Here is a 27,239-nt window from a genome sequence, read left to right on the forward strand (position 1 = left end):
CGAGCCTGGGAAAAGCAGTGGAAGATGGGCCCAAGTGCCCAGGACCCTGCACCCACACGGGAGACCTGGAAGAAGCTCCTGGCTCCTTGGCTTCAGCCTGGCTCAGCCCTGGCCATCGGGACCATCTGGGAATGAACCAGTGGATGGAAAATGTCTGTGACATTCACATAAATAAATAAATATTTTAAAATATAAATTTCACACCATGCTTTCGCTTTTCACTCAAAGTTTCCTTCCTACTCATGTTTTCTTGTCCATTTGTCTTGGTCACGGTCGTGAACCTGAGCAGATAGAATTGTAGTCTGCTGCACCAACACAACCAATGTAACATGCAGGACAGGCCATGTCTGGCGTGGAGCTGTGGGGGATGGGGCCGCTCTGGAACCACACCCTTTTGATGCCAGGATGTAAAACATCAGACCCTTAAATGAGCACTTGTGAGTTTGGCATCATTGTATAAACTGTTTACGCAACCTAAATTAACTCAAACAGCTATCATCTCTGCAAGTTGAGAGTCTCGGCCTTTGAGAGCTACAGGGATCCATCTAAAGTCAAAATCAAGAGAGGCCGGCCAGAAGTTACATTTAAGGAATTGTAGGAGGTGCAAACCATTTGGTGAAAACAGGATCTTAAGACTTTTTGTAAAAGGATTAACCCATTTAACCTGAACATTTTAACCAAGGCTGTGGCCCAAATCTAATTAGAGTTCAGGTAATCACTCAAACAGGCAGATCATGTGAGCTCCTTTAAGACCCATTTTTGTTTTCAAGCAATCAAGACCTGATAAGGACAACAAAAAACATATTCCTCAATTGAAAGGATTAGCATGAGGTATGCGAACCCATGACTTAGGACAATTAAATATATAATGGAACAAAGAGGTAGAGAAGACACAGGACCTAACTGTAACATAACTTCTTCTAACCCCACCCAGCTTAATCTCACACACCCTTCACTTCCACAAACCTTCACAACATACCTCCTCCTTTCTCAACCAACCTCACCAAGAATACATGCTTCCTCCACACTTTCTTTCCAACCTACTGCTTCCTTCAGTTCATGTCCCAACATAGTTCTCCAATATCTCTAAATTAAGAGGAACACATTTTTAAAAGAACAATTTGTACAGCTGCATTTGATCTTCGTTTCCACAATTATACTTTGCCAAGTGTTGTACACTTTAGCCTACAAAACATGTAAGTACAGAATCAAGACTGTTTTGCTAAAAGACATAACTGCATGAACCTAATAGCAAATATTGTCATAGAATCACAACTGGATGTCAAAAGACTTATAAAGATGTTCATGAGGGGGCCTGTGCTGTGGCATAGCTGGTAAAGCAGCCTGCAGTGCCAGCATCCCATGTGGGCACCAGTTTGAGTCCCGGCTGCTCCATTTCCAGTCTAGAGAGCAGTGGAGGATGGCCCAAGTCCTTGGGCCCTTGCACCCATGTGGGAGACCTGGAGGAAGCTCCTGGCTTAGCATCGGCCAACTCCAGTCATTGCAGCCATTTGGGGAGTGAACCAGCAGATGGAAGACTTTTCTTTCTTTCTCTCTCTCTCTCTCTCTCTCTCTAATTCTCTACCTTTCAAATAAATAAATTTAAAAAAGAAAGAAAAAGATGGTCATTGGGACCATCATTACGGCACAGTAAGCTTGCTGCCTGTGACACTGACATCCCATATGAGCGCCAGTCTGAGTCCTGGCTGCTCCATTTCTGATCCAGCTCCTTGGGAAAGCAGGGAAAGATGACACAAGTACTTGGACCCCTGCCACCCATATGGGAGACCTGCATGAGGTTCCAGGCTCCTGGCTTTGGCCTGGCCCAGCCCCAGCTATTGTGACCATCTGGGGAGTGAAGCAGCAAATGGAAGATTTCCCTCACTCCTTCTCTCTCTGTAACTCTGCCTTTTTTTTTTTTTTTTTTTTTTTTTTTTTTTTTTTTTTATTTGAAAGACAGAGTTACAGAGAGAGAAGGAGAGATAGAGATCTTTCACCACCGGTTCACTTGCCAAATAGTTGCAATGGCTGGGGCTGGGGCTGGGCCAGGCCAAAGCCAGAATCCAGGAGTTTCATATGGGTCTCCCACGTGGATGGCAGGGGCCCAAACACTCAGGCCACCTTCTGTTGCTTTCCCAGGACATTAGCAGGGAGCTGGATTGGAAATGGAGCAGCTGGGACTGGAACCAGAACCCATATGGGATGTTATGCTACAGCGCTGGCCCCTCTGTAACTCTTTTAAATAAATAAATAAATATTTTTTAAAAAATCAGCCAGTCACAGTAACAACTCAGCAATTTATATAGACTTTTAGAAAGAACACACAGAGCATTTTATCCTTTCTGGTGTGGGACCTGTAATGAGTGGCAGCAGCGATGGACAAGCTCTTTAACAAGGCACATATTGTCCACAACCACGGAACACAGGGATCTTAAATAGGCAATCAGAGAAACTCATAACTTAATAAGAAAATGTGGACGTTTTGGGACAGGAGGCCTGCCACTGCTAACCTAGTGTTAGGGTCCGAAAACACCCACCGCCTGAGGAACGACTCCAAGAGACTTTCTCTCATGCAACCAGCAAAGGGTTAAAGATTTATTGATTCAACATGTGGGGCTCTCTGAACATACAAGAATAGAGGAGCCTCAAGGAACTAAAGTATAGGGTTTATAAAGGCAAAAACCGCAAAATCGGGAGGGGGGAGAGAATACACGGTTGCTAAGTGGTTGCTAAAATCTTACAATCAGCAATTATGATCTTAAGACATAGACAAATCACATCTTCATTATTAGCTCAGGTAACCCAGGTGCAACCTTTCTACTTTTAAGCTTGAGCAATCATGCTAGGGGGTTTTTGTGCTCTGCCAAGGGTGATGTAGTGCACTGCTATTGTCCGACTATTTGAGATCATAGTTTCAGACCAGAGTCTCACGGTGGGGGTGCTTTCCCAGAATGGAGTCTCAAGTGCTCCAAAATGGAGTCCCTACTGTCAAGGTGCTACTTCACTCTGTCTTATTTTCACAGCTGCACCAGGAAGGTTTAAACCTGTAAGCTTAAGCTTAACTTTTTACACCCGCACATATACAATTTTAACTCTTCACTAGGAGGATGGTTAAAGTGCTGGAAAACTTGGCCCAGCAAGCGGTCTTGTTAGTAGTAAAAATAGTTTTGGGAGCAGGCGTTGTGGCACAGTGGGGTAAGGCACCAACTGCAATGTGGGTATTCCATACCAACACTGGTTCACAACCTGGCTGCTCTATTTCTAATCCAACACCCCGATAATGTACCTGGAAAAGCAGTATAAGCTGGGCCAAGAGCTTGGACCCCTGCCACCCGCACAGGAGACCTGGATGGAGTTCCAGGCTCCTGGCTTCAGCCTGGTACAGTCCTGGCCATTGAAGCCATTTGGGGAATGAACCAGCAGATGGAAGCTCTCTCCCTCTTCTCTCTGCAACTCTGCCTTTCAAACACATTTTTGTTTTAATAGCAGTTTAAGAGAATCCATCAAGACCAGTTCTTGCCAGTGCTGTTTACAAAATGGTGACAGAGGGAGAGGAAACGAGGCCCATGGCATCCTGCAGTAGGGAAATAAGAAGCAAAGCTCTGAGGGCTGGCTGAAACTCTGGGCCTGGACTGCTAAACAGACAGGACATCCCCCGCCATGCCGACATGAGATGAGGGAGAAGGGGTAGAGAGCAGACCCTGGGCAGGTCAGGCAATCAGGGAGGCCCGAGAAGGCCAGCGTGGGGAGAGTGAACAAGAGCCAGCTGGCCCTGGTCTCTTGAAAGATACTCCTGATGGGACTGGCCGTGGGGAGTGGGCAGGTGTGTGTCTGCACGAGTGTGGCCAAGAGACTTTGGCTAAAAGACTGGGGAAAGGCCAAGGTGATTATGATGTGGGATCAGCAACGTATCAGTCTAGGGCTGCTGAGCTGGAAGCCTCTAAAGAACCCCCAAATGTAAATCTATCCTCCTCCTCGCCAATCAAAACACTGCCTTTCCTGGGACGCATCTGCTCTGTCCTGTGGAGGTGGCTGCGAGTGCTGTGTGGGTGCCCGTGCTTCCTCCACCTCTCCTCTTTGATGGGCATTTCTCTGTGTGGGCCGACCCACACTCATGTGTGTACGTGTTCACTTTTCTCGCCTTTTGAATAAAATCTGTTATTAGTTTGTGCACCTTACAAGGGTCTGCACTTAGAATGCTCCTCTGGGTAAGGGACAAGAGCCCGGAGTAGAAACCAACATTCCCCAGCCCACATCACCTAGGTTAAAAGCCTCTGTCTCATGAACTTGGCAAAGAGGCCTTGGCTGCCCCCAGACAAGGCAGGAGAAAGGATTAAAGGTGGCTAGACACACAATATTCCTCAGGGCAAGGTCGCTCAGGACTTATCACTGCTCTCATTCTCTCCTGGAAGGCTATGATTGGAGTAGGGAGGGGGAGATTCCTCAGGGAGAGAGCTGGAACCCACCCAACACAGTTACTGAACCAGCACAAGGTTTCAGACACGTAATTGTTGGCCACTTGCTTCTACATTTTTCCTCATTCTACCAAACAGAAATTCCCCATTTTCTTCAAAAATCCCCATCGTCTTCACCCCCTCTAACACACATAGATTAATGTCTGTCTAGCTACCTTAACATGACCAACCATCCTACAAAGAAGTCATTCTGATCCATTCTAGATCATTAGTGCTAAGAACTAGGGGATGGAGGCCAGCGTTGTGGCAAAACAGGTTAATGCTGTAACATCAGCATCCCACATGGGCGGCAGTTTGAGTCTCAGCAGCTTCCTTTCTGATCCAGCTTCTTATTAGTGGCCTAAGAAAGCATAGTAAGATGGCCCAAGTACATGGGGTCCTGAACCCATGTGGGAGACCTGGAGGAAGCTCCTGGCTTTGGCCTGACCCAGCCCTGGCTGTTCTGGATGCAAGATAATGTTCTCTCTCTCTCTCTCTCTCTCTCTCTCTGCTTCTCCTTCTCTGTAACTCTGCCTTTCAAATAAATAAATGAATCTTAACAAAACAAAACTAAGGGGTCATGCTTTTAGAAATGCAATTCGCAGGCCCGGCATTGTGGCATAGCGGGTAAAGCTGCCGCTTACAGCGCTAGCATCCAATATGGGCCCCAGTTTGAGGCCAGACTGCTCCATTTCCAATCCAGGTCTCTGCTATGGCCTGGAAAAGCAGTAGATGTCCCAAGTGCTTAGGCCCCTGCATCCATGTGGGAGAACCAGACACAGCTCCTGGCTTTGGATCACCCCAACTATGGCCATTGTGGCCATTTGGGGAGTGAACCAGTAGATAGATCTTTCTGCCTCTCTCTGTAATTCTGCCTTTCAAAAAGGTAAATAACTTTTTTTTAATGTGATTCACACATCATTGTCACAATGCAAGCAAAGGCTTTGGATTATTTAAAATATTGATGAAATCAACTTTTGGCTAAAATTCCAATCTTACCCTTTGAGAAATCATTGGGGGGGGGGTGGTATGGCACAGTAGTTAAGCTGCCCCTTGGGACGCCTGCCTCTTACAACAAAGGGCCTGGGTTCCGATTCCTGCTAAGCATACTCTGGGAGACACCAGATGACGGCTCAAGTACTTGGGTCCTTCCACCCCCATGGGAGACTCAAATGGAGTTCCTGACTCCCAGCTTCGGCCTGGCCCAGCCCTGCCCTCGCTGTCGCAGGTATCAGGGAAGTGAACCAGTAAATGAGAGCTCTCTGTTTGTCTCCCTCTGCCTTTCAAAATCAAATAAATTTAAGCATTTTTTAAAAGACCATTCACCTTGTTGCCAGAAACGGCTCAGAGGGTCTTGTCCCTGCTGAAGAAAGCATTCAGATGTGAGCGAGTAGTGGCTAAGTGAGGTAGCAAAGTTTAAAGAAGAGGCACACCACCTGATAACCAGGGTGGCCGTGTCAGGAAGGACTGAGAGCCCAGCCTGCATTCAGACCGGTTTTGTAGAAATTGGGTATGGCCCACCAATTCTGGGATATCGTGGGGTGGAGGGCTTCCTGGGCACGGAACTCTTAAAATTCCTCCCAAAACTTCCTCAGCAGTGTTGATGGACCTAACAGCCCTCTTGGTGCAGGCAGGCAAGAGTCTCCCAAGCTGGGCTAGGGAGAAGACCATCCAAGGTCAAGGAACAAGGGTAAGACTTTGGATGGGCAAATGCTGATCTGCTTCCAAGGCTTGGTTCTACATTTCTTCCTTCATTCAACTCCACAAAAAATAAATTCCCATTTTCTTTGGCCCCTCTTACACACATAGGCCAATGTCTACCTAGCTACCTGAGAGACACAGAGAGAGAAACTTCTATCCAAGGGCTCATGCTCCAAATGCCCACAACCTCCAGAGCTGGGCCAGGCTAAAGCCAGGAGCCACAGCCAGGAACTCCATCCAAATCTCTCACATGGAACCCAGATAACTGAGCCGTCACCTGCTGCCTCCAGGGTGCACATTAGCAGGAAGCAGACTGGCAGCAGAAGTGACACTCAATCCCAGGCTCTCCCATATGGGACACAGGAGTCCCAAGTGACAACCTCTGCTCCAAACACACGCCCTGTCAGAAACATTTATTTTATATATTTTATATGAAAGGCAGAGTTACAGAAAGAGAGGTCTTCCATCTGCTGGTTCACTCCCCTGATGGCCTCAATGGCTGGCCAGAGCTCCGCCGATCCGAAGCCAGGAGCCAGGAGCTTCTTCGAGGTCTCCCACGTGGGTGCAGGGGCCCAAGAACTCAGGCCATCCTCTGCTGTTTTAGCAGGGAGCTGTCAGAAGCATTTTTTTTTTAGTTTGTTCTAAATCATTTTTAAAAACTGTACCTGAGGTATTTTATTATAAAAAGTTGGTACTCATATACACATGCTAACATGAACTGAAAATTCATATAGTTACTTCATTTTTTAGCTTGACCTTCTAGTAAATCTTTAGCTTCACTGATTTTGGCTATTTTAGGAGATCCTCCTTGTCTGGGTGATTTAAAAGCATAATTTGTCGATGTGCATCTCTTATTTGTCCTTTATTGGCAGTAGGGCCTACACCTGGTATTAATGCTTCTCATTTTGGGTTCAAATCCACCTCTGTAATCACCGCCACTGAAGGCAGATGTTGGTAGACTTTGAAAAACTTGCTCCATATGCTTCATAGCTTGTAACACATAATAGCCTGCAAATCCTGCAGCAGCAATGGTCAATCCGCCCGCTACCACTGTACTGGCCATGGCTTGGGCTCAGCTCCCCTGCCTTCACTGGGAGCACGGTACATCCCAGTCCAGAGGCCGCGGCCACCAACCAGACGCCATTACCCAAAAGCGAGGAGCTGCCAGCTACACCCACAAACAGCCCAAGCACAGGCTTCCCGTGAATCCAGAAGCATTTTTATATAGGGACAACTGTGGCTACATCCCGCCCTCTGGGGTCCCTAGCGTGGACCTCCTGAGGGAGAAGGGGCCTCTGGCAGTGGCGGTTGCCTTCTGGGCTTTTCAGTGCTGTGGCCTGCTGGCCGGCTCTGCGCTGTCTGCCTCTTTGATGCAGCTCCATGTTGGATCTTGTCCACACCCTCTGACACTTGCAGAGTAGCTTGCTACCCGGAGTGAGTGAGTGGGTGAGCGGGCACCCCTAGGCCTGCCCACTGCAGCATCGGGGTGGGGGAGGGGGCCACGTGCTCCAGCCCCTTGGTTGAGCTGCCTTCACGCACCTTCACCGGGTACCCTCTAATCACCTCCCCAGGTGAAGCGCCTCTGTTTCATTCCTCTGTGAACAACATGGCCATCACCTGTAGACCTGTCCTGATTCACTGGTGACCGCCCCAGCTAATAACCGGGGAGCCCTGGCCTTCACCCCCATCATAGTCTATAAAATGGTCATAGTGACGCCCCACGCCTTTGACCTGGAGTGAGTTCAAAAGGGACCCATGCAGGCCTGTGCTGCTTTTCCAAGGCTGTGGTTAAGTGCCTGGAGGCAAACTGGTGGGCCCCCTCTCCACCAAGGGTGTGTCAGCTCAGGAGGGGCTGAAGTTATCAGATTGGAAACATGCCCCCAGGTGCCCGCCCCTGGCAGTTCTAAGCATTACTTGGCCAGGGGCTGTTTAATTAGGGCCCAACGGCACCTCCAAATTCAGGATTGCTACTCATTTTACCCACATGGTTTGAATTTCTGCCAGTATAAAAGACACATGCAAGTCAGAATAGAGACTGCCTTTTTTAAGGGGGCATCGGTGGGCTGGGAGGGTTGCTGACTTATTCACCGAAACTCAGCATTCTTAGCAGCCTGATCCACACCCATGGGTGCGATAGTCCCAAAGGCGGGATAATCCCATCTGGTCGCCCTAAACCTTTCAACCCAAGAGTTTATAAACGCGCTGCCCTCCACCTTACCCCATCACTTTTGGACAACCTTCTTTCCTGAGCTCCAAGACCCCACAGCAGCAGCAAGATGAGCGACACAGATGCTGGAAGATGGCCTCGTCTCATCCACTCCGAAGAGGAGGCCGCTACGGCGGGTTCGGTGTCCGGCGCCCTGGCCGAGGGGCGGGCCTCAAACCTCGGCCTCGTCTCCGCCTGCTCGCCCAGCTCGTCGGGTTACTGGAGAACGGGCGAGGGAAACATGCTGGAGAAGACGGAGCGAGTGATCACGGTGAACGCCGTCTACCGCTGTCCGCTGCGGGTCGTGAGAGAACACTACCTGCGGCCCTGCGTGCCCTGTAACAGCGCGCTGTGCTCCCAGCCCGAGTACTGCTGCAACGGTCAGAGGCGCTCGCCGAGGGCCGGGCGGGCGGCGGGCGGCGCGGGGCGAGAGGCGCCGGGCGCGCCAGGCAGGGCCGGGAGGCGGAGCGCGAGGCCCCGGCCGCGGCACCGAGGCGAGAGAGGCCCAGGCCCGCGGGCGCCGGGGCGCTCCTCGCACGGAGCTCCCTGACGACTCCGCGCTGCCTCGTGGAAACCCCGGAGGGAGAGCCTGGCGCTCGCTCGAGCGGCCCGAGGGCCCCCGCAGCCTGCCTCTTCCCGTGCGCAGGGCGGCGCGATCCTGCGGCGGGAAGGGCCGGGGCGGCCAGCCCCACGCAGAGGCAGAGGCGGCGCGCGGCCTGCCCGCTCCACAGCGCTGACGCCGCCCACCTGGCTGTGGGGGAGAACCCGCTTCACGGCCGGGCTCGCGAACCGGGCTGGCGTGGTGGGGGTAGCGGGGCGAAGCTGGTGTGGAGCTGTGCGCGCCAGACCTTGCCCTCTGGGGTTCTCCAGTGATGGCCGGGTCCCCTCCCCGCAGGGGCACGGGGAGCGCAGCCAGGGGGCTCCTCCATGCAGCTCCGGGGCAGGGTGGACAGCCCTGCACTGCACGCGGCTTGCACCGGGCGTCGTTTCTAGGCAGCCGGCCCTGGGCTTCCCTCCAGAAGCTGGCCCTGACCTTGCGGGGCGTCCGCAGGTGGTTAACGCGCAGAAGCGTACACGCCACCCACCCTGCGGAGCCCACATTTCTCGCAGCTTCGAAACACGATGAAGCTGCCCAGTTTGGCTGAACCCCGGGCCTGTCGTTATGTACAAAGTGCCCGGAAGTTGTTTTGCCCCTGTGGATGACCTAGGGTTAAATGTTCTCTGATCTCTTCTGTTTTGTGTTTCAGTGGGCAAACTCTTACCTGCAGAGGTGACCCATTACATGGTGCCAGACAGCTCAGTTTTCGATTACTTTGAAATCTTGGAAATGCCGGAATTGAAGGGCGTGATTTGGCTGCAAACTGTGACTGACGCTCTACATTCGAAAAGAGGGTGGAGGTATGTTTGTATTGATCACCATCCCCCAGCTCCACAGAAAAGATTTGAGACTCAACCAGCATCCCATATGGGATACCAGTGCTTCAGGCCAGGGAGTTAACCTGCTGCGCCACAGAGCTGGCCCCTAAACTTATTTTTTAAAACAGCTAACCACTGGGGAAAGTGTCTATGCTTTGATTTGAGGCGTACAGCCGTGGCATGCTAACGGCATATCCAACCTCTTAATACCCCGAGTTATTAAATAAGCAGAAATTTTGGAATTTTCTTTTCAGATCTTGGTGGTAAAAAGTGAGGTGTTTATTTGTGTGAAAATGATAAATTATCCTTAAGATAATGGTCAGTTTTTTTTTAAAAAATATGCATTAGCTGGATTGTTTACAGGCTTTTCCAGATTGAATATTTTAAAATGAGTGTGAAGTTTATTTTATTCAGACACAAAGATATATTTTTTCATATCCAGGTTTAAATGCTGCTCCAGGCGTCATATTTCTGCTACTAAAATCAATTTGCTGTTATATTCCCATTGCTAACACACTGCGAGCCTTTTCAACCTGTTTTCTAAAATATTTTTAATATTAAGGATTGCTTTCCAAACCAATTCCTGTGACATTCAAAGGCGAAGCATGGGTATTTAAATGTCTTTTCTCTTGAACATTTCGAAATGAGTGAACTTGATGAAAAAGGATTGGTTTTTCCACTGCTTAGTCCTGTCTCACATATACTAAATGTGAAAACAAGGGAGGAGCAGTTAGGAAAGAGGCTTCCAGGTGACACCCTGGGCTTTCCATGTAGTAAGCACTTTTTGAGCTGTTCCGAGGCCTTAGGGCACGCAGTCTTAGTCCCTCTTACCACAAACCTGTTGACTTCCTGGGATTAGATGAAAGGAGCAAGGTTGGGGCAGGTGTTTGGTGCTTGGGATGTTCTCACGTATCAGTCTGGCTTCCTGCTGGTTTGAGCCCTGGGAGGCTGCAGGAGTGGGCCCCTGCACCCAGGTGGGAGATCCAGCTGCAGCTTCTTTGGCCTGAGCGAGGGCTGGCCATTGTGATTTAGGGAGTAAACTAGTAGATCTCTTCTGGGGTCTAACGGGAAGCTGTATGGCTGGGATCTGAAGATGTCAGGGTACCCACTAAGCACTAACTGCCCTCACCTGCTCTGTACTAAAATTTCTTTATTTGAAAGAGTGACAGCTGGAGCTCCATGTCTCCCACAGGGGTGGAAGGCACCCAGGGACTTGGGCCATCACTTGGCTTCCTCCCAAGCAGCGTAAGCAGGGAACTGGATTGGGGCAGAACAGCCGGGTCTTGAAGCAGCTCTCCAATATGGACATGTACCTTGATCCCTTTAAAATAGGCAAATGTTTTCTGTGATTTTATATAACCTTAACTATTACAAAGCACCTTCTTAGAAACTGGCCCTGTGAGACTTTATCATTGATTTATGGCACAGGCTAGTGTGGCTGGGATTATCTTGCCTTTCCTAGGGCTGCCAGCAAGAAGTAAAATGTTAATGCTTCCCAAGGTACAAAAAGTACTGTACTCTGCTGGAAGGGACAGGTGGAGCTGGGCAGAAAAATCATACAAAGGCCGGCGCCGCGGCTCACTAGGCTAATCCTCCGCCTAGCGGCGCCGGCACACCGGGTTCTAGTCCCGGTCGGGGCGCCGGATTCTGTCCCGGTTGCCCCTCTTCCAGGCCAGCCCTCTGCTGTGGCCAGGGAGTGCAGTGGAGGATGGCCCAGGTGCTTGGGCCCTGCACCCCATGGGAGACCAGGAAAAGCACCTGGCTCCTGGCTCCTGCCATCGGATCAGCGCGGTGCGCCGGCTGCAGCGCGCCGGCCGTGGCGGCCATTGGAGGGTGAACCAACGGCAAAGGAAGACCTTTCTCTCTGTCTCTCTCTATCACTGTCCACTCTGCCTGTCAAAAAAAAAAAAAAAATCATACAAAAGCTCGGCTTGGGTTAGCAAGCCCCAGCCGGAGATGGAGATGCGTGCCTGCTGTGCGCTGACTCGTCTCCCCCACGTCACAGGTACTATAACAAGCTGCGGAGCCTCCTCAAGGACCCGAGCCATGAATGCGTGCTCTTCGCAAATGAGTACCATGTTTCATGCTACCACGCTCGGGAAAAGCAAACGTTGAAGAAAGATTGGGAGAAAAGGTATGGTCATCTGCTGTGGGTTTTCATGTGGGCATCTCTTGCTGCCTCATTGGAAGTTGATCTCAATGGTATGTAAAACAGACCAGGAGTTTTTTAGGGGAACCGTGATACCAAAATGCGCATTATGTTGGTATTTTAGATATGTCATTTGAATATGTAATTGAAATATTCTAGAAATCGAAATGAGGAAGATCTAGGTAGCCAGCGGGAGTTTGCCCCAGACCCTAACTGCAGGATTATGCTGGTGATCTAGAAGGCAAAATGCAATGTTTGGGGCATGGGTGTGGGGACAAGGGGCCCTGCTTTTAAGCTAATAAGATAATCTGCTCATTTGTTGCTCATTGAGTTGTTCCAAAGTCCTAGCTAGACCCACTGAAAACTGCTAGATTAAAATTCTGAAAGCTCTTGGAGAAAGTGTGGTGGCTTCATTTAGATCCATCCTAAGCAGCAGAGCCCAGTGCAAGTGCTTAGATATGCAGTGTCTGGGTGGGAGCTATACCCAGAGATGGCGCTAGGACACGATGGCCAGCTGATGGAGTGACATGAGGGCCAGCTGCCACTGCAGAGTGGCCTCTGAGATGCCATGCAGTATGTGCCTCAGAAGTCATCCCAGGTGCAGAGGCATTGGGTTCGCTGCACCCAAAAGCTGGGACATTCCTGAGCTGTGTGGACTCTAGTGGCCCCTCATCGAGGTGAGCCCAGGGTACAGGTGCTAGGACACCAAAAAAACCCGTACCGTATAGAACATCAAGGTCATCTTTTCCTTGTACGACTGATGTGCTATAGTTCTTAAACACGTCAGTTCTGCAAAGGCACCTAGGAATGGGTATATACTGGGTGCTACTGCAGCCCCAAGTTTTCTCAGGGGACAAGACCTGAAAGGAAAAAGCATCAACAGGGACCCCTGAGGACCACTGAAGTGCTTATCTGTGCCGGCCTGCGGCACAATGAACTGGGTTTTCCTGAAACAGAGTGGGAATGCGGGGACAAGGACGCAAAGAATGGAGCCAAGACAAGTCCTGATCAAGGCTCGTTTATTGAATGAATCCAGTAGTATTTAAACATGACCAGTTGTTTACAAGAAGGAGCACAAAAGTGTCGCTCCCCCTCTTCGTGGAGGAGCAACACAGGACCCTGCGCTGTTCTTTCTGTCTGCTCGGCCCTCCCCGGGTTTGCTGCTGGTTCTTCCCGGGTTGGCTACTATCCCTTCCACCTCCGTGGAAGGGCAGTTCCCCCTGGCCACATTCCCCACTTCTGCAGGGGAGCGGCACACCGCCGGCCGGCTTTCTGGGGGGCTGCACAGGTTCCCTTAGATGTTCCCCATAGATGTTCCCGGTGCATGCCGTCTCTCTCCTCCTTTATAGTCCTCCTCCGCCAATCCTAACTCGGCTGCCCACACGCCGAGTACGCTGCTCTCCAATCAGGAGCAAGTCCTACAGTTTATTAGTTGAACTGGAGGCAGCTGTGCGGAAGCTGTTTACTTCTCTCCCAGCGCCATATTGTGGGAGAGCAGATGCATAGAATAAGTCCTAATTCGAGTAACTTAGTCTAGTCCGGATTGCTCCCCACACAAAAGATTTACATATCAAAAAGGCTCTTAAGGTTACAAAGAGTTCCCAATAAGGTTCTTAATTATTGATTACAAGGGTACAATAAAACACTGAGGTGATAAATGCAGGTTACAGATGTGACTGATTATCTGTATCATCTCTTGTGAAAGGTTTAGGTTCTTCCTGCCTCTTCCCGGAATCTCCCTAGCCCAATTGTCTGTGCCCGAGAAGTCTCCATTCATATGTTTAAGTGTAAACAAAGGGAGTGACTACCTGTGGCTGCCCACACTTATCCACGTTGGGCACTCTTGTGCTTACAACCCAGTCTTGGAAGCGCAGCCTGGGTCTGAGAACTGTGTTCAAGTACTTTGCAGCTGATTTCTGGGCATTTTCTACGGTTCAGTTTCAGACTCTATTGGATCATGGTCTATTGGATCAGTTGCTTGCAGCCTTGTCTATTTAGCCAAAGATTAACTTGTAAATCTTGTAGGCCTCCCAAGGCATCGTGTGGGGTGCTGTGTGCGAGCCCTCTAGTTAAAAGGTGCTAAAATATGGCAGAAAAGAGTGTCTCAAGGAAGAAATGCAAATTCTGATTCCTCTTTGTGTCTCTCGGGGCTTATCAATATTAGAAGCTCAAAGCTTTTTGGGATGAATGAATGCACAAATGGTCTGAATAGACCAGAGGATGGCAGATTGGTGAAATTCTGGCAGTGTGAGGGCTCACCTGTGCTTTGTTCCAGGATTATCTACGCCGCGGCTTTATGGTATTATAAGCACTGCGGGGAGAAGATACCCATCATCATAGTGGCCGATGAAGATTCCACTAAGAGATACAAAGTGAAGAGCAAAGGAGTATATGTAATGACATTCAAGGTATTTCCAGCTGTGGTATACATTGCTGTGTTCAATGTGGCTCCTCGGGTCTAGATCCCTTTGGCAACACAGAAAAAGTAGAGCTTTAAGAAGTTCCATGTCTATCTTGCTACCCAGCTAATCTTCACCTGAAAATATTCAGGTGAACTCTGTCTGGAAGGCTCACAGCATTCAAGACCAGCTCAATATGCCCCTGTTGGCAGGATGCCAATATGAATCACCATTACAGTATTAGTAATGACAATGATTGACAGTCTGTATAATATTGGCAATGCTTTGGCCACCGCCGGGGCTCATTAGCCTAATCCTTCGCCTGCGGCACCGGCACCCCGGGTTCTAGTCCCGGTTGGGGTGCTGGATTCTGTCCTGGTTGCTCCTCTTCCAGTTCAGCTCTCTGCACTGGCCCAGAAGGGCAGTGGAGGATGGCCCGGGTCTTTGGGCCCTGCACCCACATGGGAGACCAGGAGGAAGCACCTGGCTCCTTGCAGCACGCAGGAGGCAATGCGCCAGCCATAGCAGCCACTTGGGAGTGAACCAATGGAAAAAGACCTTTCTCTGTCTCTGCCTGTCAAAAAAATATTGGCAATGTTCTTAGTGATGATCCAACAATAGTTGAACCTGGCTTGCACTAAGGGTAATATGTCCAACATTTATCTATGCTCAGCCATGCTATATGTGTATTCTTCAAATGGCAGAGACAAAGATCTTCTGTCCACTGGTTCACTCCTCAAATAGGTAAATGGCTGGAGCTGGGCAAGGTCAAAGCCAGGAGCCTGGAACTCCATCTGGGTTTCCCACATGAGTGGCAGGGGCCCAAGCACTTGGACCATGTTTCATTGCCTTCCCAGGTACATGAACAGGGAGCAGGATTGGAAGCCAAGAAGCAAGGTCTCGAACCTACACACATGCCTGGCATTGCAGGCAGCGGCTTGGCATGCTGTGCCTGGATATGAGCCCACCCCCAATTTCTGCATGCATTGCAGAAGGCGATTGAGATGTGAATTGAAAGCTGTCAGATCAGCTTGGCCCGGGTGCAGACGGGGGTGGCATTACCACTGACAGTCTCGAGGGTTGTTGTAGCAACACTGTTCACCCTCTGCCTTGGGTGCTTTTTTTTTCCCCACAGGCAGAGTGGATAGAGAGAAAAGGTCTTCCTTTTTGCCGTTGGTTCACCCTCCAATGGCTGCATCGCAATGATCCAAAGCCAGGAGCCAGGTGCTTCTCCTGGTCTCCCATGGGGTGCAGGGCCCAAGCACTTGGGCCATCCTCCACTGCACTCCCGGGCCACAGGAGAGAGCTGGAATGGAAGAGGGGCAACCGGGACAGAATCCGGTGCCCCGACCAGGACTAGAATGCCTTGGATGCCTTTTTAGGGAACAGGATGGCTGCTTCTAATCTCGGTCCATGTGTGCTGTCTTTGTCTGCCACATTGGCGCATCCTGCTAGGCAAAAACTTGATGACTCTCTGATCACTGGATTTACAGAAACCCTAGCTGGACTCTGAATTGTAGATTCTATAAGGGTTCCCAGGTGCATGTATTACTAAAGATTTGCCAATGGGATTTTTGTAGCCTTGCTATAAAGAAATGTTCTGGCATGCCAGAGAATTCCAGGGGTGCTAGATATTAATAGCAGTGTCATTGGTTTTTTTTCTGTTGCAATATATCATGTCTTGTCCTTGCAAAGGACAGTCGTAAAAATTACATTTCTTTGCTTTTTGAGAGAATTACTTTTCTTTGTAGTCCAGCAGTATAGAACACTTCTACTTCTCATTGTGTGTAGCATCTCAAATTGTGCCCCCCCTCAAGGTGAGTGATAGCAGAAGAAAAGATTTGAGTTTAGATGAAAGGGAAGGCCAGAATCTTTGGAGACTTGAAGTTAGATGGAGAAGCACTGAGACAAGGTGGCCCATAATGACAAGTTTGGTGCTGATAAGTGGCCAGTGACCATAGCATGGAGGCACTGAAGTGAGCATAGACAAAACTTCTGAAAGGACCAAGGGAAGAACAGCAGTTAACACAGGATCCGGAATGAATGGGAGAAATGCTGACACTGAGGACAACCTATTTGCTTTTCAATTTCAACACAGACGTGAGCTAAGACTCCATAGGAGGATTAAGCCACCACTTGCAGGGCTGGCATCCCACATGGAAATGCATGGCTGCTCTTGAAAATGCCCCTGGCAAGCAACGAGTGATGGCTGCTCACAAGGCAGATCCACATGGTGGTTCGAGGCTCTTGGATTCAGCCTGGCTCCGCCCTGGCTGTGGTCATTTGGGAAGTGAAGCAGAGGATGCAAGATCTGTGTGCTCCTGTCACTCTGGCTTTCAAATATTAGACAGGTGGAGTTAGAGGGAGACAGGTCTTCCTTCCATTGGTTCACCCCCCAAATGGCCGCTATGGCCTGCGCTGCACCGATCTGAAGCCAGGAGCCCAGTTCTTCCTCCTGGTCTCCCATGTGGGTGCAGTGCCCAATCACTTGGGCCATCCTCCACTGCTCTCCCAGGTCACAGCAGAGAGCTGGACTGGAAGAGGAGCAACCGGGACTAGAACCTGGCACCCATATGGGATGCTGGCGCTGCAAGCAGAGGATTAACCAAGTGAGCCACGGCGCCGGCCCCTCAAATAATTTTTAAAACAGCATATGAAGAGGAGCTTTTGCCTCTGCCTTCTGTAGGCCATTATGTGTAGCCATGAGGTCCATACAAAGTGCAATCGGAAAGATTTCAAGGTTCTAAGTCCTGGTCCCTAACGCCGCCGCCCTGGGCTTCCTCTGAGTCTGTCTTTAACAGGAAGGGAGAAAACCACTCAGTGGCAGCATGAGGCGCAGGAGGGGACGGCTTTCATTCCTCACCCTGCAGACAGCAGTGCCAGCCGGGAATTGGATAGTGCTACCGCACAGTTCTGTTCTGATCCTGTTTCTCCATGCCTTTGTACAACACAGGAATATCTAAATAAGTTCTATTCGGATCTGGAGGCTGCCCACAACTCATGTGACTTCATTGATGAGGCCCTATATGAAGAAAAACTGGAGAGCTTGGAAGCCTCAGGAATTAATTACAACAAATATCTCCCCCCGGACATCTTAGAGGCTGGACTAAAATCTGGCCGCTACGTGGAGGTGAGGGCTGCATGAAGAAGCAACAGCTGTGTGTTTCCTTCCCCTCCTGTCTGAGGCTGCAAACCAGATGGGAACAGGCAAGACAGGACAGTGGACGTGCTTGCAGCCTTGGGCCCTTGTCCCTCTAGGTGTTGGCTGTCCAGTTGGTGGCCACTCTGGAAAGATGCCGTTCGTTGTGTTGTGTCCTGAGCCTCCCCTGAGACCAGAGCAGGAGCAGTTTTGTAAATGTCTCACGTCACTGGTTTTGAGAGAAGATTTGTTCGGGGCTCCTGACCACGTGGATAGGTGTTAGCATTTGGAAGGAAAATAGGCAGAAAAACTGTTTACCACATTGATTTTTTTTCCGGTTTTAGGGAATATTGTATGTTAATAAACACACAAAAATGGAAGCATTTGTCCGCGTGCAGGACACCGATCAGAGTGAAGAAGGTACAGTATATAAGCCTTACGTACATTTCCACCTGACTTGATAGCACACAACAACAAGGAAGCAAAGGTGTAACTATGACACCCCAATCTCATGGTACCCAGTGGGGGGGTGTGTGGAGAGGGGTTCCCTACATTTCTACTTAAGGTCTCAGAACTAGTAAGCTGAGCTTGGATCCAAGGCTCTGTGGCTGTGGTTTAAAAACATTGCTCTGTCCTGCCTCTGTTCTGTCAGCTCCCCCAGGTTTCGAAAGGAATCCAAATGGGGGGAGACAAAAAGGTAAATAAGTTGTACTGAGATGGAGTATAGTTCTTAGTTCATAATGACCTATGGGTGGAGAAAGGGAAAAGCCTGGATAGTGCAAGGAGCATGAAATGGGTGGGAAGAGGGGCAGGAGAGGGGCAGGAAGTGGCCCCGAGGAGAGCAGAAGGCCTCCAGCCCCATCCTGCAGAAGCACAGAAGTGTGGCTCTGCCTTCAAAGGGTGAGGGGGTGAACAGGGGGACTCAGCCTCCCTGGAGTGGAAGCCCCCTTGACATCACGATTTCTCTGCTGCCCCAAACACTAGATTATGAAATCTTAATCGATGGGATAAATCCCCGGAACCGCGCGCTCCACGGAGACCGGGTAGCAGTGAAAATGTTCCCTGAATCACTCTGGAAAAGGAGAATGGGCGCGGATCACGAGGGCTACAGTGAATATGTGCCCACAGGTGAGCCAGCGATGCCACCCTGGCATCCAACCTTTGTACAGAATTGGGTATTTCTTTCTCATTAGCAATCCAAGAATAAGGAATTTTATTTAAAGTGGCAGACAAATTGTGATGTATGTACATATTGTAGAATGGCTGCATCGAGGAGGTAAACGGCATGGGACACATGGTTACCACTTTCCCCAAACAAGTTCTCATTGCATTCCAGCCTGTGCTCTGTTCGTTATTCAAAGCAGCTGCCACCTCCAGCCCTTTTGCATACCACATCGAAATACCTGGGTTCAATATAGGCTCAGATTCCAGCTTCCTTCTAATACTTGGGAGGCAGTGGTGATGGCCCAGGTCAGGTTCCTGTCACCCGCATAGGAGACCTGGAGTGAGATTCTGGCTCCTTGCTGTCCCTAGCCTTGTGGGTATTTAGGAGTGAACTAACAGATGGATGTGAACTCATTCTCTCTGCCTCTCTATAAGCATATTTAAATAGTTTAATTATTTTGAAATGAAAAGTGATAGTTCTATGCCAAGAACTCCATCAAGGTCTCCTACAGGGGTTGCACGTGGGTCATCCTCTGCTGCTTTTCCTGGGCCGTTAGCAGGGAGCTGAATCGGCAGCCAGGGCATGAACAGGCAACCGTGGGATGCCTGCTTGGCAGGCTATGGCTTCACCCAGCTATACCACAGTGCTGGCCGCAACAAGTTTATTTCTTCAATAAAAAAAGGGTGAAAATGATTTGACATTTCCAAGATACTGAAACCCGAAATCAGTGAGGTAATGGTAAAGGAAAAAGCAGGACCACTGGATTCCAAATGTCACCTCCGAACCCATAGAAAACTACCAAAATTATCCATGTAAAAAAAATCGGGCATCTACATCTTTAAAATTGCTAAGAAGGCAAATCTTCAGATTCCCTTGAATTAAGTGAAAGTGCTTGGAAAAATGGGACAGGGACAGTTAGATGGCAGCTAGCTGGCTAACCCTTGTGATTTGTTTTCCACAGGACATGTGGTGGGCATTACTCAGAAACATAAGCGGGATTACATAGTAACATTCCCATCAAAGGAAGACATACTATATTACAGCAGAAAAACAAAGAAATACCTTGCTGTGCCATGGGATTATAGGATCCCCAGAATTCGAATCAGCAGGAAGCAAGCTGAAAAATATCAGGTAAAGGACACTGCACCATGGCTGCCCTGCTTCTGTCTTTGCCAGCTTCTTGATCAGTGCCAGAAAGCATTGTTAATTCCTTTGCTCATAAATTATGGATGGCATCTGGCACTCCAAGGTACTGTTGGTTAAATTCTAAATATATAGGTACCATCTATTAAGTAGTCTAAGGCTAATAAATGAAGGCTTGAGTGTCCTAGAAAGCACTCTGTAGGACAGCCAGAGAGAAAACACATTATTCTGACCAATGGAGAAGCTTCCAACAGCTGTACCTTGCCAACACTAACTAGCTTTCTTCCAGCAAGCAAGGTAGAAATACAAGCCCTGTGCCTTGTAGGGATGATGTGGAAGCTCTTCAGAGAATCGATTATCTGTGAAGGAATATAGGTGGGAGGGAAGACAAGACTAGGCACTGTCCAGCATCACCTGCCTCCAGCTATGCAGCCCACTAGCCTGGTCATTGTCTCTTGTACACCTTAAGCCCTGTTACAGGCTCCCAGAGGCCTGTTTCAATGGCTTGCTGAAACTGCTAGACAGTGAGGGTCCTGTTGACACTGATGCCCCCACCCAAAAGGACCTTAAAACTTCGAAATACCTCCTACAATCTGAGACCTAGGTTCTAGAACTTTCCCTGAACCCTGCACCATTGTGTTCACAGCTTGTGCTGCAAGTGTGCACCATACCATCTGGCAAGTCAAACTCGCCAGCAACACACCACCCTGCAGACTGGCCACCCTCTATAGAACTGTCTCTGATCTCTCGTTAGCTAATGCTTTTAATAACCCACGGAACCCTGGATGCGAGGCTAATAATTTATGTACCTTCTCCTGCAGTTTTGCAGAGCAATTATACATATTGATTCCTGGGACACGGATTCGAGGTATCCAGACGGACACGTCGTAGGAACCCTGGGAACAGGCGGAGACCTGGAAGGGGAAATGAAGTCTCTGCTCATGGAACATGACATTTCCGAGCGGCCCTTCTCTGAAGCCCAGGTCAGATTCCCGGAGGCCTTTGGTCTAACGACAGACACGTTATGCACACAGCGACCCACTGTGAAGCCACAGATAACCCTCGATCAGACCCAAGTCAGTTTGAAGTGTAGCTCTCAAATCTGTATGTCCTACAACTATGTTTCAAAGTGGCAGGTCAGTGTCTCACGGTCAGGATAGGTCCACCTGGCAATTCGAGGATAGCTGGTTGTATCCCCAGCAGAGCCCCATCTACCCATCATTCAACCCCAGCAACAGGATGCATGTCTGAGCCTTAGGTCTGAAAGCAATGCTCATTATGAAGCTTTCTTAAACTTTACAGAAAACAGAAAGCCCACAAACACAACACATTGGCTTTTCCATCACTTTCACATCATTAGAAACAGATAATAAGCTATTCTCTTGAATGTGCTATTCACTGATAGGCTCTGCCAATGTGTAATAATTAAGCAAAAGAAACCTACTTGGTTTTAAAAGTTGATGGTAAATTACTGTATTTGTGCCCCTGCATGCTCAGCCATTTGGCTATTTGCCTGTTATTTCTATTCAGTATAGAATGCTACTTCTCATTTATAGCAACATTATACGTTAATTTGGTCAATCCTTCCCTTGGTAATCTCACGGTAAGGATTACCTTTTCCAAGTCAAAGGGCATAGAATGTTGAAGTAGCTTTGTTACTTGTTGGCAGACTGTTTCCCAGCTTGCACTGCCATTAGGGGTATGAGTTTTTGGCTGATCCAGAGCTATAATTGTCAAATATTTGAGACTGCTTTATGTCGTTTAAATTTTCATGTTTTACAGTAGTATTTTGTTGACTTGTTTGGCAGCTCTTACAGAATGATTCCATAAAGTGGGTTTAGAGGTCACAGGACAAGAATTCTCTCTTCCCTGTTAGCCTCAACTAACTGCAAGCTGATGGTCAAGACAGGGACAGGGAGAGAAAGGCCCATACTTTGGTGCAGTTACACAGAGAAGAGAGGCAGAGAAGTCTTCCATCCGATGGTTCACTCCCCAGACAGCCACAACAGCTGGAGCTGTGCGGATCCGAAGCCAGGAGCCAGGAACTTTTTCCAGGTCTCCCACGTGGGTGCAGGGGCCCAAGGATTTGCCACTCCTGCTGGCTCCAGTCCCCTAACAAGGCTGGTGGGAGGTCTCCTGTCAAACCCCCAGAGTCTCCAGGGCAGGAGGCACAGCACAGGAAGACGCAGAATGGAACTGAGCCCCTGAGGGTGAGAGGAGGCGTAATGGCTGAGAAGGTGGCCTCTCTTGCAGATGGGCGAGTTGCCAGTGAACACCGCAGAGAAGCCTTGGAGCGTGGACCACGAAGAACAAGATCGGAAAGATCTAAGGAAAACACATCTTGTCTTTACAATTGACCCGAAAGGGTGTGAAGATGTGGACGACGCGCTGTCCGTGCGCACTCTGAGCAGCGGCAACCTGGAGCTGGGCGTTCACATAGCAGATGTAACCTACTTCGTGAAGCCGAAATCTCACCTGGATAAGGAAGCTAGGGCTAGGTAAGGCCGTGTGCAGGTCTTGGAATGCCTGCCACTTTCAGATGAATCTGTTGGTGCCTTGCTGATGGTTTCATCCAGGAACACCCGCCCCACACACACACCAACTAGAGAACAGTGACTGGGCCAGCTTGCCTTTCCTGTCTCCCACAAACGGGTCATGGGCTAAGTTTTCACATAGGAATGTGTTATTTTATGTAACGCATGGGGTCATTACACTCCAATTTGGTTTCCATGAGCAAGATTGATGTCAGTTTGCCTTCCCTGGAAGAATGTGCCCCCAGCAGTGTCAGAGCAAAGTGGGTACATGGGAATCATTTCATCACCCAGGCTGCTGCACTTGATGAAAAAGGCAAACAGCCATGGATTCTGGGCAGTGATTTTTGGATACCTCCTCCCTGTGGGACCCTGCAGCCCGTGGGCCTATGTCTGCTGACAGTCACCTCACTGCCTGTGTGTCTTCCAGGGCCACAACATACTACCTGCCCGACCGGCGCTATGACATGCTGCCCTCCGTCCTTAGCTCCAACTTGTGCTCTTTGCTGCGTGGTGTTGATAGGTGAGCTACGACTGTAGCCCTTGGTTCTCCTCCCCAGCCACCCTGTGTTGGTCTGTACCCGACCTGAATGCCTGATCCTGTTGCCCTAGCCTCCCTGTCCCTCCTCACCTCTCACCTCTGTTCTCTCTCTCTCTGTATTTATTTTATTTGAAAGACAGTGAATGGCAGGGGCCCAAGCACTTGGGCCAGGATCCTTTTAAACTTAGCAGTTCATGTGTCTGTGAGAATTCCACATTAATAACTGGAAATTCAGGTACTTTCCCATTTTCCTGTGATAAGCAAAGCTGCACTGAATTTTGCGTGTTCAGAAGGACAGGGAGGAATCTCAGGAGGTGGAATCTGAGTTGGGCCCATGCGTCAGTGTGACTAGGATCGAATTGCCTTCAGGGATCACACCAGGCACTTGCTCACCAGCAGTGCAGGAGAGTGCTTAATTTACCATAGGCTTGCAAACAACACCTTGTCTGCTTATCTTTGCCCATTTGATAGAAGGGTTGGAACTACATCCTTGACACTGCCACATGGTACTGGCCACTGTGCCACAGCACTGGCCCTGGCACTTGGATCAACATCCAACACCAGTCCTGGCTGCTCCACTTCCATTCCACGTTCCTGCTAGGAAGCTTGGGAATGCAGCAGAAGATGGCCATTGCCACCTGGAGACCTGATGGGATTTCCTAGCTCCTGGCTTAACGCCTGCCCCAGTTGAGGTTATTGTGGGTATTTGGAATGAACCAATGTCTGGATGATATGTCTCATTTCTGTCTAGTTGAACTAAAGTTGACCAGAAACCTGTAGTAATGTCATTTCAGTCAAATCACATTAAGGTTCAGTTCTCTTGCTACAAAGATGAATAGTGACATTGTTACTGCTTTCATAGATACGCTATGAGTGTCATTTGGGAACTGGATATGACGACCTACGAAATTAAGAAGGTGTGGTACGGAAGGTCAATTATCCATTCTACATACCAACTCTCCTACGAAGCAGCTCAGGAGCTCCTAGATGGGAACTTGAGCATCACAGGTAACATCGAAGAATTCCAGGACATGGAAGAAAAGGAGAAAGAAGACAGGCTGCAGGAACTAACATGGGCGATTGAAAAGTTGGCTGACATAGCCAGCCACTTCCGGGCGCAGCGAGGTCTTGATGGTGCCTTAGATCTGGACGGCATTGAAATCAGTGTGCTGTTAGATGAAGAGAAGAACATTCTCGACCTCGTCCCCCGGCAGCAACGTAGAATCCATCGAATGGTGGCAGAGTGTATGATACTCGCCAACCACTGGGTGGCCAGGAAAATCTACGAAAGCTTCCCCAGGCAGGCCCTGCTGCGCCGGCACCCGCCTCCACGCCAGAACCTCTTCTCAGAGCTCAAGCAGAGCGCCAAGGCCGGAGGGTTCCACATTGATACAAGGTAGGAGCGCCAGGCTGGATCACAAGCCGTATGGGATGCCAGTATCAGAAGTGGAGGCTTAGCCTGTTATGCCTCAATGCCTGTTCCTAGACCTACTTAAACTCGGGATTCTTTGTGCATCTTAGGAGGTGTTATGCTGGGGCAATAATTCTATAAAATTTATAGAAGAGTTACAGAGAGGCATAGGCAAAGAAGTCTTCCACCTGCTGGTTCATTCCCCAGTTGGTGGCAATGGCTGGAGCTGAGCCGATCAAGAGCTTTCTCTGGGTCTGCCTCGTGGATGGCATCTTCCACTGCTTTCCCAGGCCACAGAGAGAGCTGGATCAGAAGTAGAGCAGCTGTATGGGATGCCAGCCCCAGCAGGGACAATCTTAACTCGAGGGACACGTAACTCGAGTGTAATTTACTTCTGGAGCTCTAGGCTGCTGTAGTAGAGAGGAGCTGCTTCTCAAATGTGATCGTGAATGAAATACATTTCCCTACTGGCAGAGGAAGTTCTTAGAGGGGACATGAGGGTTTTCTGAAAGCATTGCCTTGTCCATGACTGGAGTAAACCAGGCTCTTCTGTTCTGTCAGTTCCAACAGGGCCCTGGCGCTTTCACTGGATAATGCGTACGACGTTTCCGACCCGATGGTCAACAAGCTGCTGCGGAACATGGCTACACTGGCCATGTCCAACGCACTATACTTCTCGACAGGCTCCTGCCGGGAGCGTGAGTTCCACCATTACGGTGAGTGACAAAGGGTCCTGTGTTGCCATAGCCTGGAGCAAGTTGTTTGCAAATCTGATCTTCAATCCTTCCGTTTCTCTTCACAGGACTCGGCTTAGACAAATATACTCACTTTACCTCACCAATAAGGCGATATGCTGATATCATAGTCCATCGACTATTGATGGCAGCTATTGCAGAAGATAAAACAAAAACTGAGTTGAATTTGTTAAGTGATCGATGTCTCGAAGAGTTGTGTGATCATATCAACGAACGACACAGGGTAAGAGATTTTTAATTCTTAGCCATTGCCTCTTGGTAAGCTGTGCTGGATACTTTGTCCTCAAAAGGTAGGAAGGTTCACAACAGACAGAACCACGGAGGTTCTGCACGAACGTTCTTCTCGTGAAATAAGATGCAGCACTGCTGTTGGACCATGCACTGTAAAATTCGCATGGTTGTTCCTGCACAGCCCCTCACAGTAGGAAACGTTAGAGAAGCTCCTCGCAGAAGAATTGTAGATTTTTAGACTTCGCATGATGGGGCCTGGATATGTTCCTGGAAATGGCCTTCCCAGGTCTAGAGGTGCGCAGACAGAACACTGGCAACAATACTGGGTGTTCCCAGGACAGCAGAGAGCAGTGGCTGTGGGAATAGTTCTCTGCTGTAACCTTGTGGAGGGGATCCGTGACCAGGCCCTGGGCCTGTGGCTTCTTACAGGCTGCGAAACTGTGCCAAAGGCAGGCAACGGAACTCTTCCAGTGCCATTTCTTTAGAGACAAAGATGCAGACCGAGATGAGCGCTGTGTCGCCGACGGTATCATCTACGCCTTCCGGGACACCGCTGTACAGCTCTACATCCCAAGGTATGTCCCATCTGCTGCAGTAGGTAGTAAGAAAGCCTGCCTCAGCTGCAGAGAGCACACACAGTACATCAGACAAGTATTAAACCACTGCTTCTGGAGGTTCCAGATACACATATTGTACTCATGACTATAAATATAAAGGCAAGAGGAGATGGGAGAACAGTGCACCTTCTAACTCCATGAGGATCATACTTTCCTTTTCATATGAAAGAGGATGCGAACTAGGTCCTCCATGCACTCATTCCCACCCAAAATGGCCACAATTGGCCAGGATCTTGGGATATATTAAGCAGTAGTCATTCACCTGCTCCCCAGCAGGGAAGTGGAATACCTGGGACTCGAACCAGCACATCCAATATGGGGTGCAGGCAAACACTTGTTTTGCTTTCAATATAAAAGGAACACTGTGTAGGTAAGTGTAAAATCTGCATACTAAGACTACTGTCTTACCTGTCTGATTCAGGTATGGGATTAAAGGAACCGCAAATCTGAAAACCAAAGATGGCTGTGTCCTCCATTTTGGGGCCAATGGTGAAAAAATTGGCTGGGTCCCAGGAGCACTTTGGAGGTCACACAAGCAGGCAGACTGTGTCACATCCAGCGGGCAAGGCGTCACTTTCCGGATTTTTGAGCATGTTACGGTAAGGCAGTATGTATGCTGTGTGTGTGTCCTTTCCAATGGGAAGTACAGAGAATGCAATTCAGGATACACCTCTTCTCTTCCTGTGACAGGTAAAAATATCTGTACAAGCTCAACAGTATCATCCCAATAGCCTACGACTAGAAATACTAAGCAAGAAACCATACTTGGACCCAGAGGCAAGGCATACTCCCAAAAGCTCCCCATCACCCACGAGAGAGTTAGTGGAGGAAAACAGCAAAGAAAACATCCCTGAAGAATACAGGCAGTTTCAGCAGACAAAAGGAGAGAGCCTCTACACTCTGCTGGAAGAGATGAAGAATCTAGCGATCCAGGACATTTCGAACAATCTATGAAACTTTCAATGTCAGGATTGACTATTTTTACATTTACTGTACACATTATTTGTACAGGATTAACAGTAGTACATATTGTACTGTTATAATTTTGTAACCACCTCCTGTTGCTATGGAGACAACTTCAAGTGCTGTATCTGCTTAAGATGCCCTGGGACAGTGATCAATTCTGTGTGCCCTCATCTTCCCAGCGATCTCTTGATCTGGCATATGTTGCCATAAATAATAAATGTAAAATGTATTTATTACAATGTGTTGTCAGCTTTTTATAAGGGCACAATCTTTGGGAATACAATGGGACAGTGCCCTGATGTGGGAGCACTAGACAGAAGCAGTGCTACTTGTCTTTTACTAGCAGACCTGATCTATGATGGCAGCAGCTGGGGGAGGGGCAGTCCGTGAGGAGGGGAGGTGGGGAGGGTGAGCT

At 49.1% G+C, this 27,239-nt stretch overlaps 1 protein-coding gene and 1 pseudogene across 2 annotated transcripts; one reads left to right on the forward strand and one right to left on the reverse strand.

Annotated features, from left to right (window-relative positions):
* Window positions 1-6,753: 6,753 nt before the first annotated feature.
* Window positions 6,754-7,354, reverse strand: LOC138844707 (mitochondrial import inner membrane translocase subunit TIM14 pseudogene; annotated as a pseudogene).
* Window positions 7,355-8,196: 842 nt separating this feature from the next.
* DIS3L (DIS3 like exosome 3'-5' exoribonuclease) lies at window positions 8,197-27,063 on the forward strand. 2 transcript variants are annotated; one of them, XM_002718183.5, is made up of 17 exons: window positions 8,197-8,741; window positions 9,609-9,759; window positions 11,783-11,911; window positions 14,202-14,334; window positions 17,279-17,455; window positions 17,809-17,884; window positions 18,449-18,592; window positions 19,591-19,760; window positions 20,594-20,755; window positions 22,026-22,270; window positions 22,734-22,826; window positions 23,707-24,240; window positions 24,817-24,971; window positions 25,058-25,233; window positions 25,671-25,816; window positions 26,280-26,457; window positions 26,549-27,063. In XM_002718183.5, the coding sequence occupies exons 1-17, from the start codon at window positions 8,432-8,434 to the stop codon at window positions 26,810-26,812; spliced, it is 3,243 nt and encodes a 1,080-aa protein (XP_002718229.5). In that variant the 5' UTR covers window positions 8,197-8,431; the 3' UTR covers window positions 26,813-27,063. The 2 variants fall into 2 exon arrangements, with proteins under 2 accessions (XP_002718229.5, XP_069910494.1); XM_070054393.1 differs by lacking the exon at window positions 8,197-8,741 and adding an exon at window positions 9,310-9,412.
* Window positions 27,064-27,239: the final 176 nt, after the last annotated feature.

The sequence above is a fragment of the Oryctolagus cuniculus genome, chromosome 12 (assembly GCF_964237555.1).
Source record: "Oryctolagus cuniculus chromosome 12, mOryCun1.1, whole genome shotgun sequence".
NCBI classification, from domain to species: domain Eukaryota; kingdom Metazoa; phylum Chordata; class Mammalia; order Lagomorpha; family Leporidae; genus Oryctolagus; species Oryctolagus cuniculus.

What these genes read in the sequence shown, in the direction of transcription:
- DIS3L (XM_002718183.5), top strand. Translation starts at nt 8,432, where the DNA reads ATGAGCGACACAGATGCTGGAAGATGGCCTCGTCTCATCCACTCCGAA. An exon ending in CAGTGAATATGTGCCCACAG is followed by an intron (nt 18,593 to 19,590) that starts GTGAGCCAGCGA and finishes TGTTTTCCACAG; the next exon opens with GACATGTGGTGGGCATTACT. An exon ending in GATAAGGAAGCTAGGGCTAG is followed by an intron (nt 22,271 to 22,733) that starts GTAAGGCCGTGT and finishes TGTGTCTTCCAG; the next exon opens with GGCCACAACATACTACCTGC.